This window comes from Saccopteryx bilineata, chromosome 2 (assembly GCF_036850765.1).
Source record: "Saccopteryx bilineata isolate mSacBil1 chromosome 2, mSacBil1_pri_phased_curated, whole genome shotgun sequence".
Classification (NCBI taxonomy): Eukaryota; Metazoa; Chordata; class Mammalia; order Chiroptera; family Emballonuridae; genus Saccopteryx; species Saccopteryx bilineata.
In genome coordinates this window covers 383,483,739-383,503,080 of record NC_089491.1, presented here as the reverse complement: position 1 = coordinate 383,503,080, position 19,342 = coordinate 383,483,739, and the positions used below count along the sequence as shown (strand labels likewise).

Sequence of the window (19,342 nt, the reverse complement as noted above, 5' to 3'; positions counted from 1 at the left end):
GCCGTCCTCCTGTGACTCAGTAGTATTTCTCTAAGGAAGAATTCATGAGCAAATGGCATGTCTAGTGACAGATTCCTGACGGTTGTCGGTATTTCCTTAACACCTGGAAGGTGTTTTGTCATTTAGAAAATTAAAAATTGGTATCAAGTCTAAAAACATGACTTCTCATATTAACTTGTCCTAAATAAAGCACAGTAACAAATGCAGTTACTAAGACAACTGCCAAATAATGTTCTTTCTAAAAAGAGCAAACGTACCAGCGTGGCTTAAGAGATTGTTAACATTAAAGGCAACCTTTCATTCACGTCGGTTTAGTTATTGGCTTCAAGAGGAGGGATGAGGCCTAGTGTTGGGACTTAAGATGCAGTGCTGCAGTAGAGGACAAGATTGTCCCTGCCTTTGGTCTTTATCCCAGCCAAGGTCACGGGAGCCCCGGCAGATAATTTCCAAACCAATGAATTGACCTTCCCCTTAACGTTTAAAATTTCAATATATTTCTAATCCTTTTGTTGTTTGAATAAAATTTCCTTTTGGAATAAAAGCTTAATATTTCATAAGTGTTTGAAAGCTTAATATATATTTCACAGGTGTTTAAAAAAATATGTACTTCTATCAGAGGCTGTGCTGAGCAGTAACCCCCAGCGCTAGTATTATCCAGAAACGAGACTCTCTGAAGCTAACAAAAGGAATTGGTGGAAGAGAATGAAGATGTGGACAAAAGCATCATTCCTGGGCTGACTGACTGTCCTGCGCTGCTACCTGGATTAACTGAAGGTCAGTTTACATAAGTTCTATATAAAAAACGGCAGAAGAGTTGTAAACAACTTAAACTTGAGCTTGCAGCCCAAAACTGGACAAATAGGCAAACAAATATTTTTCCATCTCCACATCCCCAAAATATAGCCACCGAGGCTGGCCATCAGACCGTCCAGGTCATTAGGCACCAGGGCGGAACGGGTGGCACGTGCTAGACCACTGTGGACGGAGGCCAGCGGCACCGAAGCCTGGTGGCTGCGGCCAGAGAACCTATCAGGAGCCAGGAAATCAAGCGAGACAAAAGATCCTTTTACAGCCTCCCAGAGCCCTTGCTCCAAACCGGCTGACAACGGCCACCCATGACTCTGGAGTGTTATAAAAAAATAAAAATAAAAATAAATTCGTAAAAGAAGGCCCGGCTGTCTCAAAGCAAGGTTGGGTCTCGTTACACGGAGACGCCCTCTGCTGATACTCACTGGCGTGCTCGAAGCCCGTTTTCATGCGTCTGTAGAGCCGGTACCGCCACTCCCACGCCTTCAGCTGCTTCTCCTTGTCCGTGTTGTCCAGGCTGAAGCCCTCGCTCTCCACCTGCGCAGACAGGTCGCTCACTCGCTCCTGGGCCTCCTGCACCAGCGTGTGGAGGTGCATGGCTCGGCTTTCCAGGCTGACGACTGAACAGAAAGAAATGGGTGACTCTCTTTTCTCTCCCCGGGGACTGCCTCACTGGCCCGGTATGCAGAGTGTCCTCACGTTTCTTAAAAAAAGTGCCCGGGGCCCTGGCCGGTTGGCTCAGCGGTAGAGCGTCGGCCTGGCGTGCGGGGGACCCGGGTTCGATTCCCGGCCAGGGCACACAGGAGAAGCGCCCATCTGCTTCTCCACCCCTCCCCCTCTCCTTCCTCTCTGTCTCTCTCTTCCTCTCCCGCAGCCAGGGCTCCATTGGAGTAAAGATGGCCCGGGTGCTGGGGATGGCTCCTTAGCCTCTGCCCCAGGCGCTAGAGTGGCTCTGGTCGCGGCAGAGCGACCCCCCCGGAGGGGCAGAGCATTGCCCCCTGGTGGGCAGAGCTTCACCCCTGGTGGGCGTGCCGGGTGGATTCCGGTCGGGCGCATGCGGGAGTCTGTCTGACTGTCTCCCCTCCATTTCCAGCTTCAGAAAAAAAAAAAAGTGCCCGGTGAACTTGAGATTTCTATTCCTTATTAATGTCTTGTTACAGTAAGGGCTCACTACTGACGTTTATAACTCGATTCAACGGCAAATCCGTCAGCTGAAGATATTCCCATTGCCCTCTGGCCCTCTGTGACAGGCACGCTCGGAGCTGCTGAGCAATATACACAGCTCACAAACATCAGGGGATCAGGGCAGGTGCAGCTGCTCCAGTACTTTCAGCCTTTTGTATAGTGCTTTTTCCCCAATGAAATAAAAGTTGGTTTTGCATCTCATTTGCATCATCCAACAACCGTCTTTGAATTGCCGGTGCTTTTCTGATGCTCTTGTTTAATAATAAAACTACAAGTCAAATAATGCTTCTTTTTTTATCGCTTCATATTCATTTTGAAATACCCCCTAATTTTTGTGAGCAGTATAATTAGAGCCTCACTATCAAGCACCCATGAGGACCAGGTCTAGTCCAGGTCGCACACACACGTTTCCATGTTTCCATGATGTTCAGAGGGACCAATACTTAGGGGTCAAAGCTCTGTAGCACAAGGAAGGCCCTAGGAAAAGCCATCGATGAGGCGGACTGCATTCTGCTAGACTTGTTTTTGGGTTTTTTTTTGTGGAACCTGATTCAAATTTTCTGGTCTAAACACTTTCTAGCTCACAGACATTTTTGTATGTGTGTCTTAGTGGCATAATTCTGTCAGTCAATTTATTTATTGTGAAGTATTCTACTATGGCTGCCACAGTAAGTCTAATGAGTTTTAATGGCTCGTTGACTTGAGTGTGATCAGACGTGGGATCTTTGACTGTGATCTTGATTGTAGGAACGGTGTCTGGAGATGACTGTGCGTCAGTTCAACTAGCTCCTCTTGCTGAGGGAGGTTAGCCAGCCCCTGATGTTTCTGTCGTACTCAATGTACGCTAGTCTGTCTCTGATTCACGTTTACCCAACTGACCCTTGTGTGAGTGAACGTTTGCGTCAACGGTACTTCACATTCTGTGTCAGGCTGGGAGGTGCCCTCATGCATGTGAGGGCCTGCCCAGGTGGTCACTGGGTCATTGTAAAGGAGCCCTCCCTTCCTGGGTAAGTGATAAAGACCGCCTCAGCGTGGACATGGGGTAGGTAGGGGTTCCAAGAATGGAACAGCTTAGAACCGAGTTCCCAGACCTGTCACCGACACGTGGAATCCTCTCTGTGACCAAAACAATATGTCCCCCCCGCTGGGTGGGACCGAAATCCAACCACCTCATTCTTCTAGCGAAGGGGGAACATATGATAAAGATAACTCAAGTGAAAATCGGTTAGGTGAATTTTGAAATGGAAATTAGGTGGTAATATATTCATATTCTCTGTGTTCATAGGCATGTTTGCATTAATGACAGGAAATGAATACTAATTTATTATTGCCCTGCTCACCATCAGTCTCAATTTATTTACCGATGAGGTCAATGAAAAATTAGTTGAGTCTTTATTTTCTCTCTCTCTCTCTCTCTCTCTCTCTTTCTTCTTTCTTTTTCAAGTCGCTGTTCAGAACACTCAGGACTGTGTTTTGCTGCACATTTGTCATGGTTAATGAATGTTGCTGTAGCAGTCAATCATGTCCTCTAAATACTGTCACACTTTTTTTTTTAAAGCCTCAGTCATGAGCCATGACAGAAAAATAAACAAATAAATATCAAGCTAAGAAACGCTTTCAGTGAGCAGCCCCACGATGCAGAGTCCCCCGGGAAGGCTAAAGGGGGCCAGAATAAATGATAATGTAAGTGCTGTGGGCGTAGGGAAGCGATGCCGGGGTATGAACACGGCGGTTCTGGGGAAAAAAAACACACACATACACACACGCGGGCACACACTCCAGTGGAAAAATTGGCAATATTAGTAGCCTCAAGGTGCAATTTCCTGGAGCAGTGAGATTGACAAGTCAGTACTAAATGCTGTTAATTTAACTAACTTCAGATTAATGGTAGAGTCTGCTATGACTGAAGCCCTCAAACACAGTCTCATTATAGCCTTGCTGGGAAGGTCCTAAATATAGGCATTGACAGTTTAAAACAAATTCGTATACATTTGTGTATTTTTAGACATAGTTTAGGCGTCAGAGTTTGTGTCACAGTGTTCAGGTTGATTAATTGACCCAGTAACTGCACCCTTTACCCACTCCCCCTCCTTCTTCCACTCCAAATTACAGAGAAAATGGGGGAATTGTCCTTGCTAAGTCATTCAGTGAGCTTTTTATTGTAAGCCTGATGTTTGAATTGCATGCATGCGTCAACACTTGGGTGATAGACACATGATTTATATAAATAAATTTTTCTAATACTATAAAATCCCCCCTATTAATTTTTATATTCACAACAGTTATTACTGGTGTGAATTCCAGGTGGCATTTCAGATGGACAGCTTCTCTTGCGCTATGAAAATTTTGGCTCCCCCTGAAAATTTTCCTGCTTTCCCCAGCACAACGTGTTTTGTTTCTAGACTTTTACTCTCCTCCTAGGCTGCAGACACGGTGCTATTTGCATTGTAAGGGGTCAAACGATTCTCCGTCTTCAGACAGAGCATTAAGCCTTTTCACAGACTTATAAGGGAGGTCCATAGACTTTTATGGCCAGGTAAGATTTTCAAGATCATCTTGATCCCTGTGCTTCTTAAACTGGGAAGCCCAAACCACAGCCTACTGCGCTGATGGCGGTGGGGTACAGTGCAGAATGAATGTGGGCGTCTTCTTGGAACCCCGTCTTTCCCATGCAGAATTTAGTGGAAGCACATTATTTAGAAATTAAAATGAACACTTCTATTATGGAGAAGAATGGAAAATCACCCCCGCCCATTGAAGAATTAAAAAAAGAGGGGAACATTATAGAAATTAATCTTTCTTTCTTTCTTTCTTTCTTCCTTTCTTCCTTTCTTCCTTTCTTTCCTTTCTTTCCTTTCTTTCCATGTCTCCAGGCGGCCCTGGGAACACACTCACTTGCCTCTGTTGTCAGAGGTAATTCCGTGCGTGGGCAGACGCACCACTCACTGAGCTGGCGGTTTTTAGCCCTTGCACCAAGCAAACCTTTTTTTATTTTTTTTTCCCCTATGGATTTTTTTTAAAAAATAGCTTAATAAAACATTCTCTTCTGAAAGATTTTCTTTATTGACTACCAGATCAGCTGACTCATAAATTAATCATTCTCTCCCTATTATTAATGACCTATAAAAGTGCCAACAGAAGCATCTGTTCAGTGGGAGATAATCAGCCGAAGAAAGCTGGGTTAATACGTTTTAAGCGAAAGTGACTAAAAGTGATCATTATGTTAGACCATATAGTTTTATCTTGAGTAATGGTGTGACAGGTTAGGCTTTTAACCCCTCTGGGGCCCCATTCCTGGTTTTCGCCACCTCAGGATGAGAACGCTTTCAACCCCCTTGTTTTAAGATAAAGAAACTGAGACCCAAGGAGGTGGAATGATTATTCACTCTTTCTTTCTTTCTTTCTTTCTTTCTTTCTTTCTTTCTTTCTTTCTTTCTTTCTTTCAATTGATTGATATTTTAGACAGAAGAGAGAGAGAGAGATAGAAACATCAATTTGTTGTTTCACTTACTTACATTCCTTTGTTGATTTCTGTATGTGCTCTGACCAGGGATCGAACCCACAACCCAGTGTATTGTTGGGAAGATGCTCTAAGCAACTGAGCAACCCAGCCAGGCCTCATGCTTTTCTTAAAAGCCTTAAAAAACTCAGGGAACTTCCTCTAAAACGAATGGAATGCAAACGAACCTATTACTTCTGAGATGCAGTTTTCTAATCCCTACCCGTTTGCCCTGAGATGGGTGGGTTCATTTCGGTCGGTTGATTGGTTGGACCCAGAAACTAGAAAGGCTATGTCTTCTGTGATTGATTTACCTGTGTGCCCACGCCTCCTATTCTCAGATCCATTCCCCTTTCACTTCCACCCTCTCGTCCGTCCCCCGAGTCCAGAACTCCTGGGTCTGTTTGCCAGGCTCAGCCTTTTTCTCTCCTAGAGCAGCGGGTCCCTCCTCCGGCGAGTGGCCAGCCCTCGGCTCAGCCATCGCCAGCACAATGCAGGGTCTGTGAGTGTGCGGCGAGCAGGCGGGCTGGGGCAGGACCACTCGGCGGCTCCTGAAATAGGCTCCTTGCTATTGTGGTGTTTAATTATCAACAGCATTTCTACCACCCAGTGTTTCTGAGTGGGTATTTGTTCTAAGACCTGCCCAGCTAATTAACTACCGGGCGGGAGTGGGGGAGGGGCGGGCACTTGGTGTTCAAAGAATACAATTAGGGTTACTGTTTAAGTCCTGAGATAAATAATGATCAGGCTGAGTGGATTTTCTTCACCATCCAAAGCTAAGCTGCAGATCACCAGCTACTTACTTCCCTGACTAGTTCTTCATTTCACCCTTGCCCTGCAGCTGGTCAGTTTGGGCCAGGCTGATAACTCCTTAAAAGCTTGAAAATATAATGATGGTAAAATGTAAACTAATTAAAAAAATATTTTTTTTTCTTTTTTTAGATATGAAGGTGAATATTTATTTATTTTTTTAATTAAAGTTCTCAATTTCTTTTGACATTCAATCTATACGGCTCACAAACATTAGGGGGTCAGGGAACGTGCAGAGACACTCCAGTAACTTCCAGCCTTTTGTATAGTGCGTTTTCACCGAGGAAATAAAAGTTGGTTTTGCATCTCATTTGCATCATCAAACAACTTTCTTTGACTTATTTGCTTTTCTGATGTTCTCATTTAATAAAGAAAAAATCAAATGCTTCCTATTTTTATTGCTTTGTATTCATTTTGAAATGTCCCCTCGTGTCTGTGAGCAGTGTATTAGTTTCAGGCGCACGGCACAGTGGTTAGTCGATCCTGTACTTTACAAAGTGGTCCTCCTGATATTTCCAGTACCCGCCTGGCCCGTGCAGAGTTCTCACAATATTATCGACTATATTCCCTAGGCGGGACTATTTTGTGACCACCAATTTGTACATCTTAATCCCAACTGCCCTCTCATTTGTATCTATGAGTCTGTTTCTGTTTTGTTTGTTTATTAGTTCTTCAAATTCCACATAGAAGTAAAATTGTATGGCATTTGTCTTCGTCTGTCTGACTTATTTCACTTAGCATAATATTCTCAAGGTTCATTCATATTTTCACAAATGACAGATTTCATTTTTTTTATGACTGAATAATATTCCATTGTGTATATGAACCACATCTTCTTTATCCAATCTTCTATGGCTCATTGCTTGGTTATTTACAATAACCAAGATAGGGGAGCAACCTAAGTGCTCACTACTTTTAATTTTTTAATTGAGCCTTTTAGGACATAATTCATTTGGCTTGCTTGAAAAAAAAAGGAATCCATCTGCACATTACTAATGATATGCCATTCTTCAATTTAGCAATAACAGCTCTATTGTTATTAGCATTTTCCTTGTTTTTATTGATGAAACAGGCACTAAGACAAGTATTTAATCTAGTGTTCAAAGTACTTTTAGAACAGCCTTAAGTGCCTTTTCCTATAGTCCCCTTGACCCTGTATGTCTGGCCTCCTCCATGAGGGGAGCTCACCAAGGTAGCCTAGTCCATTTCACTTTTAATTTTAATTTAAAGATTAAATTTAATTTTAAAGTTTTCTTATTCTGAGCTGAAATCTGCTTTCCTATTATTACTAAAGGTGATAGAAGGCATAAGGGCCCCAGAGCATCTATTATTTCAACACGCAATCAATATAAAATCACTATTATTTTTTTTTGACAGAGACAGAGAGAGTCAGAGAAATGGACAGATAGGGACAGACAGACAGGAAGGGTGAGAGATGAGAAGCATCAATTCTTTGTTGTGTCTCCTTAGTTGTTCATTAATTGCTTTCTCATATGTGCCTTGACCGGGGGGGCTACAGCAGAGTGAGTGACCCCTTGCTCAAGCCAGCAACCTTGGGCTCAAGCCAGCAACCTTGGGCTCAAGCCAGCGACCATGGGGTCATGTCTATGATCCCATGCTCAAGCCAGCAACCCTGTGCTCAAGCTGGTGAGCCCGTGGTCAAGCTGGATAAGCCCGTGCTCAAGCTGGCGACCTTGGGGTTTTGAACCTGGGTCCTCCGCATCCCAGTCTGACACTCTATCCACTGCACCACTGCCTGGTCAGGCTAATATAAAATTATTAATAAGATATATGTTTGGTGTAAATTTTACACTTAGAACACATTTTGGACTGGACACATTTCAAGTACTTAATAGTTATATGTGGCTAGAGATTCCTTTGTTGGACATTGGGATTTTAGAACATAAAATTCTATAAACTTTAAAAAGTGCTTGTAGCCCTGGCTGGATAGCTCAGTTGATAGAGCATCCTTCTGATAATCAAAGGTTGCTGATCAGGACACATACAGAAACAATCAATATTTCTCTCTCTCTGTTTTCCTCTCTCTCTCAAATTAATCAATAAAAAAGTGCTTGTATTGGGCAGTGTTCTCATAGCACAAACTGTACAACAGTGGATAAAATATTTAAATTCTTTACTAGAGACTCTTGGGTTTTATTCTATTTTTGAGAGTCATACTGGCCACCATTTTTTTGGACCATTTATAATGTGCCAGAGAAATATTTTAAAGATATTACTACATTTAATCCTCAACCATCCTAGATAGGTGGTGGGGTATCCAGTTTCCAAGAGGGTCTCAGGGATCTGTCTCCTGGCGTCCACACCCTCCTCTACCATACCAGTGCTGCTCTGTGTGATCAACGTGATTCAGGAGAAATGGTACTTGTCAATTTTGAGATTAGGTTATAAAAGACACTGTTGCAGCCCTGGTCGGTTGGCTCAATGGTAGAGCGTCGGCCTGGCGTGCAGGAGTCCTGGGTTCGATTCCTGGCCAGGGCACACAGAAGAAGTGCCCATCTGCTTCTCCACTCCTCCCCCTCTCCTTCCTCTCTCTCTCTTTCTTCCTCTCCCGCAGCCAAGGCTCCATTGGAGCAGGGTTGGCCCAGGCGCTGAGGATGACTCTGATTGCAGTGGAGTGGTACCTCAGATGGGCAGAGCATCGCCTCCTGGTGGGCGTGCCGGGTGGATCCCAGTCAGGCGCATGCAGGAGTCTGTCTGACTGCCTCCCCATTTCCAACTTCAGAAAAATACAAAAAAAAAAAAAAAAAAAAAAAAAAAAAGACACTGTTGCTTCTATCTTGGTTGGTTGGTCTCTCTCTCTCTCTGGGGGGAGCCAGCTGCCAGGTCAGGAGCAGCTCTATGGAGAGACCCATGTAGAAAGGAGCACATCTCTTGTTAACCGTCACTGTGAGTAAGTTTGGATGTGGGTCCTCTAGATCAGGGGTCCCCAAACTTTTTACACAGGGGGCCAGTTCACTGTCCTTCAGACCGTTGGAGGGCCAGACTATAAAAAAAAAACTATGAACAAATCCCTATGCACACTGCACATATCTTATTTTAAAGTAAAAAAAAAAAAAAACCCACGGGAACAAATACAATATTTAAAATAAAGAACAAGTAAATTTAAATCAACCAACTGACCAGTATTTCAATGGGAACTATGCTCCTCTCACTGACCACCAATGAAAGAGGTGCCCCTTCTGGAAGTGCGGCGGGGGCCGGATAAATGGCCTCAGGGGGCCGCATGTGGCCCGTGGGCCATAGTTTGGGGACCCCTGCTCTAGATCAACCAAACCTCAAGAAGATAAGAATGCTTATGGTGTAAGACTTTGGGGATGAGAACCTAAACCATGAGTGGGTGCATATACACACAAAAGTGTTGAGCAGGCTGTTGAAGACGTCTTCTGACTTTGTAATGTTTTATTTCTTGACAAGGAGAATATAGTCTGTGTTATATGTATATTTAAAAATTAAAAAAAAAAAGAATGTAAGACAATGATCAAATCTTTAATAGAAGGTAAACTGTAACTTAGGCTGTGGCTACCTGATTTCTAAATAATTATTTGGAAATAAAAACCAATCAGTTCACTTGATATTCAGTAAAATCATTACCTTCAAGATAAATAATATATTCACACCTTGCAATAGAAGTAGGCTTGGGATTCATTCAGGTAAATTAATCACATTCATGGAGTGCCTACTGTTTTGCTAGGGACATTGTGATGAATGAGACAGGTAAGTCCTGCTCATGTGGAATTTACATTCTAACATAGGGGAGGCAGAAAATAAGCAAATGAAAACATTGGGAAAAAGACCGCAGAGTGATAAATATTATGCAGAAAATAAAATGATGTGATTAAGTTACATTAAAATGAAAATAAAGTGACTTTAGTCTTTGGAGTTGGTGGTCAGAGAAAGCCTCTCTTTAAGATGTGATCTTTATGTTGAAATGTTAAGAAGGAGTTGACCAGGTAACGATCAAGATTTAAAGCCTTCCGAATATCGAAATAGCAAATTCGAAGGCCGTCTTGTAAGATAGTGAGGCACGTTGAAGGGGGGGAATGGAGGCCGATGGGGCTGGCATATTGTGGGTGAGGGGTGAGCAGTATCAGATGAGGGTCAAGGAGCAGGTTTGGAAGTCAGAGTGAGGATTTGTCCACCTATTTTAATGTAGCAGACGAAAATATCTGGGGGATCATTCTAGAGACCCGCCTAAGGCGCGTTCTTGACATATTCTTAATGGTTGCAAATCTCTGTCCTTTGAGGGTGGATTTGGTTTCAGGAAACCTCTCTAAATCAAGTCTGGTGAACGTGGAGGGTGATGACGCTGGGCAATGCTGTTTTGGAACAAAAATCAGGTGTGACTCTAAGCAACGAGTCAGATTTTCTCATAAACTGGCTCTGAGGACAAATCCGAAAGTGTGCAGAGCAATGGCAGCACTGTTGGAGCAAGTCTGGGGTCTCCCAGGAGGACCGTGTTAAAGGATAACATTCGCTGCGATTGTAGACTTGCTGGTGTGTTTGTTTACATAAAGCCAGCCTCATTAGTTTATAGTCACACCTCTCAGACGTGCCCTGAACCGGTCCCAGCACCAGCACGCACCCTCGACTACCGCAGGAACGAGCGGGGCATCCTGAGCAGCCGGCCGGGGCTGGAACCCCGGTGTCTGTGCGCACTCAGACGGCAGCTACTCTGCACGAGGCTGGAACCCCGGTGTCTGTGCGCACTCAGACGGCAGCTACTCTGCGTGAGGCTGGAACCCCGGTGTCTGTGCCCACTCAGACGGCAGCTACTCTGCGTGAGGCTGGAACCCCGGTGTCTGTGCGCACTCAGACGGCAGCTACTCTGCACGGGGCTGGAACCCCGGTGTCTGTGCCGCACTCAGAGGGCAGCTACTCTGCACGAGGCTGGAACCCCGGTGTCTGTGCCGCACTCAGACGGCAGCTACTCTGCGTGAGGCTGGAACCCCGGTGTCTGTGCGCACTCAGACGGCAGCTACTCTGCGTGAGGCTGGAACCCCGGTGTCTGTGCCGCACTCAGAGGGCAGCTACTCTGCGTGGGGCTGGAACCCCGGTGTCTGTGCCGCACTCAGAGGGCAGCTACTCTGCGTGGGGCTGGAACCCCGGTGTCTGTGCCGCACTCAGACGGCAGCTACTCTGCGTGAGGCTGGAACCCCGGTGTCTGTGCGCACTCAGACGGCAGCTACTCTGCGTGAGGCTGGAACCCCGGTGTCTGTGCCGCACTCAGACGGCAGCTACTCTGCGTGGGGCTGGAACCCCGGTGTCTGTGCCGCACTCAGAGGGCAGCTACTCTGTACGAGGCTGGAACCCCGGTGTCTGTGCGCACTCAGACGGCAGCTACTCTGCGTGAGGCTGGAACCCCGGTGTCTGTGCGCACTCAGACGGCAGCTACTCTGCGTGAGGCTGGAACCCCGGTGTCTGTGCGCACTCAGACGGCAGCTACTCTGCGTGAGGCTGGAACCCCGGTGTCTGTGCGCACTCAGACGGCAGCTACTCTGCACGGGGCTGGAACCCCGGTGTCTGTGCCGCACTCAGAGGGCAGCTACTCTGCACGAGGCTGGAACCCCGGTGTCTGTGCCGCACTCAGACGGCAGCTACTCTGCGTGAGGCTGGAACCCCGGTGTCTGTGCGCACTCAGACGGCAGCTACTCTGCGTGAGGCTGGAACCCCGGTGTCTGTGCGCACTCAGACGGCAGCTACTCTGTACGAGGCTGGAACCCCGGTGTCTGTGCCGCACTCAGACGGCAGCTACTCTGCGTGGGGCTGGAACCCCGGTGTCTGTGCCGCACTCAGACGGCAGCTACTCTGCGTGAGGCTGGAACCCCGGTGTCTGTGCCGCACTCAGACGGCAGCTACTCTGCGTGAGGCTGGAACCCCGGTGTCTGTGCCACACTCAGAGGGCAGCTACTCTGCAGTTGCGTTTTATGAAGTAACTGAACAGAACTCGTTCTGGGGGGCATTTCCTCGTTCCATAGGCTGTATCCCAGAGAAAGTGAGAGAGAGGGGTTCACAAAGAATGCAGATATATATATATATATATATATATATATATATATATATATAGAGAGAGAGAGAGAGAGAGAGAGAGAGAGAGGAGAGTCTGCAGAGGAGAGAGAACGCTGCCCTTGGAAAGGACAGAAAGGCTAATAGTGAGGAGCATCCCACCATTCTTCGCTCCATATTATTAAACAGTGTAAAGATAAAGGCAATCAAGCTGTAGCTACAACCGCATTCTATAACAGAACCTGGGAAATAACAACAGTTTTTTTTCATACACTCTATGCATACTACACACAGAATGTATTTGTGCTAAAATTCAATACTTGCAACTCCCAGTAGCATAAGACAGGGCTTAAAACGATGACTGAAAATTTCTGAGTACCTACTATGTGCCGAGTAGGGGGATCAAGTGGTGAGGCAAACTCCATGGGAGTGATGGGATTTGCACATAGTAGGAATCAAAAAAGAACTGGCTTCTGTATGGTTACTACTGACGGAACCTAAATGATGCCCAAGGAATGGCAGCCTCGGAAAGGCGAGGGCCTCACTGGGGATTCAGCAGATTCCTCTGAAAACTGAACTGAGATCTGAGGGTAGGGCAAGGGTATGGGTTAATCAGGTAAGGGATGGGGTTCTGATCAGGGATTGTCCCAGCTTGAGACAAGTCTTACTCAGATAGAAGCTGCTCAGTTGAGCATGAGTCTTGGTGACTGAGGATGAAGTAATCAAGAGCATAGCCCCCAGGTGTCCTGAGGTCCCTACCCCAGTCCTTTCAAATTCTGTGCTTGTTCCTTTGAACTCAGCACAGCAATCTGTGAGGGAGTACCTGGGGTTCTATTTGAATAGTGACTGATGTTTTCTTCTAGAAGGAAGGAGTGTATTACTTCGTGCTGCTTGCCTAAAGATGGGAGGAACAGAAAGAGGTTGCAGAATAAAGATGGTAGATCGATCTAATCACCAGGTGAGGGTTGTGAATATATTGAACTTTGGGGCAGTGTACCAGTTTGGGTGGCCACTTCTGGGACATTTCCTTTGAATAAGGAAAGGTACGTGGTTGAGTTTCAAGTCGTGTTTGTAAAGAACATCTCTATATAGTTCTATGATTGAGGAGATGAAGACTGGACAGGCTTGACCCATGACTCAACTCCTCTGTGTTTTTGTGATTCCGGTGATGAAATGGCGAGCATTACAGAAGACTTTCTTCTGAGTTGGGTTGGGTTCTTGGCTGGCATAGTGGAAAGCGTATTGGGCTAGTTTTCAGAAAGGAACATACAGGGGAAAGGAAGACAGAAAACTAACGCTATTAGAAATGCTGCACTCTGCTTTGAAATACTTGATAGGCATAAAAGAGGACTGGATGGAGAATAGGGGAAGGAGGAAATTGAGAATCTGTGGTGTGATAGTGAGTGTGTTAATGTCTTCTGCAAGTACTGAAGGATCAAATACTGAAGATCTGGGTTCAAATTGTGCTTCCACCACTTATTAGCTTTGTAGCAGTGGGTGAATTATTTGATTTATCTCATTCCATTTTCCTCATTGATTAAGATAAAGGAACGATCTCCCATCTCACAAGCCAACAAGAGCATTTTTGAAATGTGTAAAACACTCTAGGAACTTAAGACTTTATTGTTATTTTTCCTCTCTTATACCCTGTCTCTGCAGCTTCTGGGAAACAATTTGTGGCAGGTATCTGCTTATTTGGGTCTGGCTGGCGAAGTCTGGTGGTTCTCATGGGCTGGCTCATACTCACGCACAGAAACAATTCTATTTCTTCTATACTTGATATAGAAAGTGAGTTAAAAATCCCTGAAAAGATATTGTGCTCTTTTTTTTCTGCTTTTCTCCAACAGGAATGGCATCTTAGTGGATAGAACTAAGTGAAGAAATAAACCAAAAGGCACACAGGGAAGGACTCAGAACCCAATGGTCGCAGCTTCCACAGTGGCTGTTTGGAAAGGCAGTCCATTTGCATAGAGGGATCGGAGGCAGGGGTGTCCCACAGACTGGGGTTGAGTTTTTGGCATCCTGATCCATTTGACAGATGCATGACCTTTGGTCCGTCACTTAGCCTCTCAGCATAATAAAATGTCTCTTCAAAATGTGGGAATTAATAACACCTTCTTGAAGGGCTAGTGTGGAAACTGAAGATAATGAATGTGGAGACTTCACAGATACTCAGTCAAGATTCCTTCACTATATTTACATATAGGGGAGTCAATACATCCTCCTCTGCCTTTGACTTGTTGGGTGGCCTCAGTTGCTTAGGGGTCATATTTCCAGAGGCTAAAACCTGGGTTTATCTCTCAGTGTCTTTCTTTTACAACTTTGTGATGATAATTGTGGTTATCATTCTCCAAGGAATGAGAAAAACCAGGCATCTTTGAACAAATTTGCTTTTGGCTTACCTAGATATTTAGTACTTGGGTTCTTTTATAGAGATTTAATTATGCACAAGGGGGCTTGGGGAGATGCGGAGTCTTACTGGTTTCACGAGAGTGGAGAGTTCTTTGTAGTCCCAGGTAAGTAGGACTAATGTTTCATCCAGCCCAGGGCAGGCAACATCTGGATGAATGGCCTCCTTGTTCCTGTAGAATGGGGCTCAGTCTGCATCCTCTCTGTCCGGCCCCTCTTGCTTCTCTCTCCACTGCTCTCTCATTGGGTCTTTGGGACCGACAGTTTTTTTTTTTTTTTTTTTTTCTTTTACAGAGACAGAGAGAGTCATAGAGAGGGATAGATAGGGATGAACAGACAGGAACGAAGAGAGATGAGAAGCATCAATCATCAGTTTTTCCTTACGACACCTTAGTTGTTCATTGATTGCTTTCTCTTATGTGCCTTGACCGCAGGCCTTCAGCAGACCGAGTAACCCCTTGCTCGAGCCAGCGACCTCGGGTTCAAGCTGGTGAGCTTTGCTCAAACCAGATGAGCCCGTGCTCAAGCTGGCGACCTTGGGGTCTCGAACCTGGGTCCTTCTGCATCCCAGTCCGACGCTCTATCCACTGCGCCACCGCCTGGTCAGGCGGGACCGACAGTTTTGCAAAATAAATTGCAAGGTAGCACATACGCCTTGTTGATTTCTTCCATCCTCATTTTCTCATCCCTGCAAAGCCTCCAGTCCATGAAAAGGAAGCAGCACTTTGACGACAAAGATCTCACTGAGGACGCAGAGCCCCGATCCTACTGAACCCAAACCCTTACTCTCTGACATGGATGTGGTGAGCTTAGCATTTTTAAAATAAAGAATTTTCTGATACAAGGGTCCGTCTCTGTTACCTAGTCTTTGGGTGGCGAGGGTTTATGAAATTTAGAACCAGAGATGTGACCTCTAATTATATATTTGCTCACTTCTCTTTCAGCCTTCTGGGTCTCACCACTTGGAAGTAAGTGAATCAGTATTAGTGAAACTAACAGTTTGATGAGTTTACTTTTTTTCTTTTAGGAAACATAAAAACCGTGGCTCGGAGCCATTGTGGTCATTGGGTCAGAGAGTTTGCACCGAGGGGAATGTGAGGGCCTACCTCAGAATGTTGCTGTGAGGATTAAAGGCGTGAATACACGTAAAGTGCTCAGAATAGTGCCTGGCACGCGGTGCGGGCTGTGTGATTTTATCCCATCTACTACCGGGCTGCGTCTGCCATTCTCCCTAGAGCAGCTCCCTTTGGCTGGGACTCTCGGCTCTACTTCAAAATACCTACAGAAAGGAGCCATTCACAAAAGACCACATAGTATACGATCCCATTTATATAAACTGCCTGGAATAGGTAAATCAATGGGAGCAGCAAGTAGATCAGTGGTTGCCCAGGGTTGGGAGCAAGGGGAGGTTAGAGTGATATAAAAAGGGTATGGTTTTTTTGGGGGTGTGTGTGTGTGTGATGACAATGGTCTAAAACTGATTGTGATGATGGTTTTACAATTCTGTGCCTATACTAAAAACCACTGAAGTGTACACGTTGAGTGCTTGAATTGTATGACGTGTGTATTATGTGTGTGAAAAGATACATCCAGAATTCTACCCTGTTTGCCATCAGTGTCATTACCATGCTAGTCCAAGCAACGGGTATCTGCCTTTCGGACCACAGAGACAGACTCCACACTGCTCTTCCCACCTGCGCAGCTGCCCTAGCACTGTCTGGTTGCCACAGAGCACTGTCGTGGCCCTTCACAATTGGAAGCAGAAGGTGTCATTCACCTGCTTCCACTGCTCCATGGTCTCCCCATTACACCCAACAATCCAGGTGACACATTCGTTTGGCCTGAGAAGTCTGGTTCCAGTGACTGCTTCTCCAGCAATCCATCTCTCCTGTGTTCATTTTGCTTTAGCGACACCATGTTCAGTCTGCCTAGAATTTGACCACACCTCTCATGGCCCATTCTTTGATGCTGTCCAGGACCTGGCTCAAATGTCACCACATCATGGAGGCTTTTCTTGACCAGCCTTATTTAAAATAGTTTCCCATCCATCAACCTATAGCCACTCATTCATTTTATTTTCTTCATAGTTTTTATCACTATTTGAGTTCATATTTTAGTTGATCTATTTACTTGCTTATTGGAAGTCCCCTCCACTAATTATGTATAAGATCCTTATTCCATGAGAATAGGGATTTTGTTTTGCTCACCACTGCATTCTTAGTGCCCAGAATAGTGCCTGTCTTCAGTGTTTGTTGAATGAATGAATGAAGGAATGATGGAGTGCAACCATCATGTGAATTATGGACACAAAGCTCACACCACACATCACACATACACATACTTATTCTTTTTCTATGTATGCTTCCTGTTCTATAGCCTCCCTTAGAGTATTTCACATTTAGTTATAATCTTAGGAGGATGCTCCTTCTACTTTTCTTTTCAATATCACTCAGTGTACTCTACTGAGAATGTAATTTGATGCTGAGACTCATAAACATTATCACTAGTTGCCCGAAAGTCCATTAAGAACATGCAAAAAGATTTTAGAACCTATGCTTGGTCAATCATTCATGCCCCAAAAGTCACCCAAGGCTATTTTGGTGACATAAAGCTGATGTCTCGCCTTCATAAGACATGTTTCAATTCTCAGGTTAACTCACAGTGTGGGCTCTCTCTAGCCCCTGTCCTCAGGAGGAGCCGAGCGATGGGCACGTTGTTGGTCATGATGGCGATGTCCAGAGGCGTCAGCCCCTCGCTGTTCGGCGTGTTGAGATCCAGCTCCTCTGCCGTGTACTGACACAGAAGGATCTGCACAGCGTCCATGTCCTGCTGCTCAACGGCCTCGAACATGGCTTCATTGCCCTGGAAGTTCTGGAGAAGAACAAAAGCAGGTTAGCACTATTTCACAGACCTGGTGTCATTGCAGCTCAGCTGTCGGGAACTTTAGAGACGGCTTCAGTGACTGCATTCCCACTGAGAAGTGCTATAACTTTAATTTATCCCGAGGTCTCCATAGTCGACGCTGTGTTGGGCCCTCCCTCCATCCCTTCGAATGGACATTGAACAGACAGGTACATTTAGATGCACTGAGACAATGCAGTAGAGCATGGTTGGCCTATAGATACGAACAAGCATAGGCTTTCTCAAACCAGTCTTCAGTGGACTACTGTTCGATAGGTCCTTAAAAGGTGTGCTGTGAAGAAAGTAGCATGTGGTCAAATAAACATTGGATTAAGCCAAGTTATTGCATTATTTTACTCTAAGACCTCTCAGGGCCTTTAATAATTTTAATGTGCAATAATGACTCTCTGGTAGGTGGGAAATATGACCTGTTTCAAGCATTTGTTCATAGAATGTAGTTTTAATTGCATTTGTTTGAACTGCCCCTGGAATAATATTCTACAGACTACGGTTTGGGAAATGCTGGCAGAGAGAACATGGCCCAGCCAATTTAAATTGTGACTTGCTTGGAATTGAGAGTTCACATTTTCTGTCTCAAACTTACCCCCACCATGGATTTACTATTGCTCAGATCATTCTCATTCCTTGCCTGGACCATGGCAACGACCTGTCTGTTGCTGGACTTAGTCTCCTCCACCCTATGCTGCAGGCTGATCCAAGAGTAATCTCTCTGAAATTTACATGACATGTCCCGCCCCTGTTTACAAATCCCTAATAGCTCCACACTGCCTGCAGGCTGATTCTCCGGTTCATACACTCCTTTGCACGAACCTCTACCCTTTCTCACCCCAGAGCCCCAACCACCGAACCCCTGGCATTTCTGAGCCTGTAGGTGAGGGCCTCAAGAGGTAGTGTCTAGGGAGGGTTTCTGTAGCTGGGTGGCAGATTATTTTCAGCCCACAGAGGACCCAAAGTTTAATATTCATAAAGGTAATATCCATAAGGACAATATGGTTCCTCTGAAAGGTTCTTTCAGAGGGTTAATAGTGAACAAAGGAGAAAAGCCATGGAATGCTCTCCAATACATATTTCTGTGGCTCATGGGAGAAGGGCAACCCACATTTACATGTCTATCTGGTATCTTTTCCAAGACTTGCTTTAAAATATTGAAATAGATGTCCCAGGTTTGATTCTTGGTCAGGGCACACAAGAAAAGCGACCCTCTGCTTCTCTACCCCTCCCCCTCCCCTTTCTCTCTCTCTTTCTTTACTCCTGCAGCCATGGCTCAATTGGTTTGAGTGCATTGGCCCCGGGTGCTGAGGATGGCTCCATGGAGCCTGTGCCTCAGGTGCTAAGAACAGCTCAGTTGTGAGCATGGACCCAGATGGACACAGCATCAGCCCCAGATGGGGTTTGCTGGGTGGATCCCGGGTCAGGTGCATGTGGGAGTCTGACTCTTATCTTCCATCCTCTCACTTGGAAAAGAAGAAATAAATGAAATAAAATAAAATATTGAAATAGCATGAGTCCTGAGCTAGCACAGGAGTTGCCTAATTAAAATGGGTAAGGTCTTCAGTGACCACATATTTAGATGTTGCAGTTTTCATTTTTAGTCTCATCAGAAATCAATCCTCCCTTTCAAAGGCCGCAGGTCTGCTTAGCTGAGTACATAAACACGTGATTGAAACGCAGGGAAAATACAAAGCT

General features: G+C 45.3%; 1 protein-coding gene across 1 annotated transcript in view; it reads right to left on the bottom strand.

Annotated features, from left to right (window-relative positions):
• Positions 1–19,342, bottom strand: part of ANKFN1 (ankyrin repeat and fibronectin type III domain containing 1) — a 349,730-nt gene that overhangs the window by 134,278 nt on the left and 196,110 nt on the right. The window contains exons 5-6 of the mRNA XM_066255513.1: positions 17,395–17,605; positions 1,233–1,427 (exon numbers count right to left, since the gene is read on the bottom strand). Coding sequence (XP_066111610.1) covers positions 1,233–1,427; positions 17,395–17,605 — 406 coding nt within the window. The remainder of the gene's footprint in view (positions 1–1,232; positions 1,428–17,394; positions 17,606–19,342) is intronic.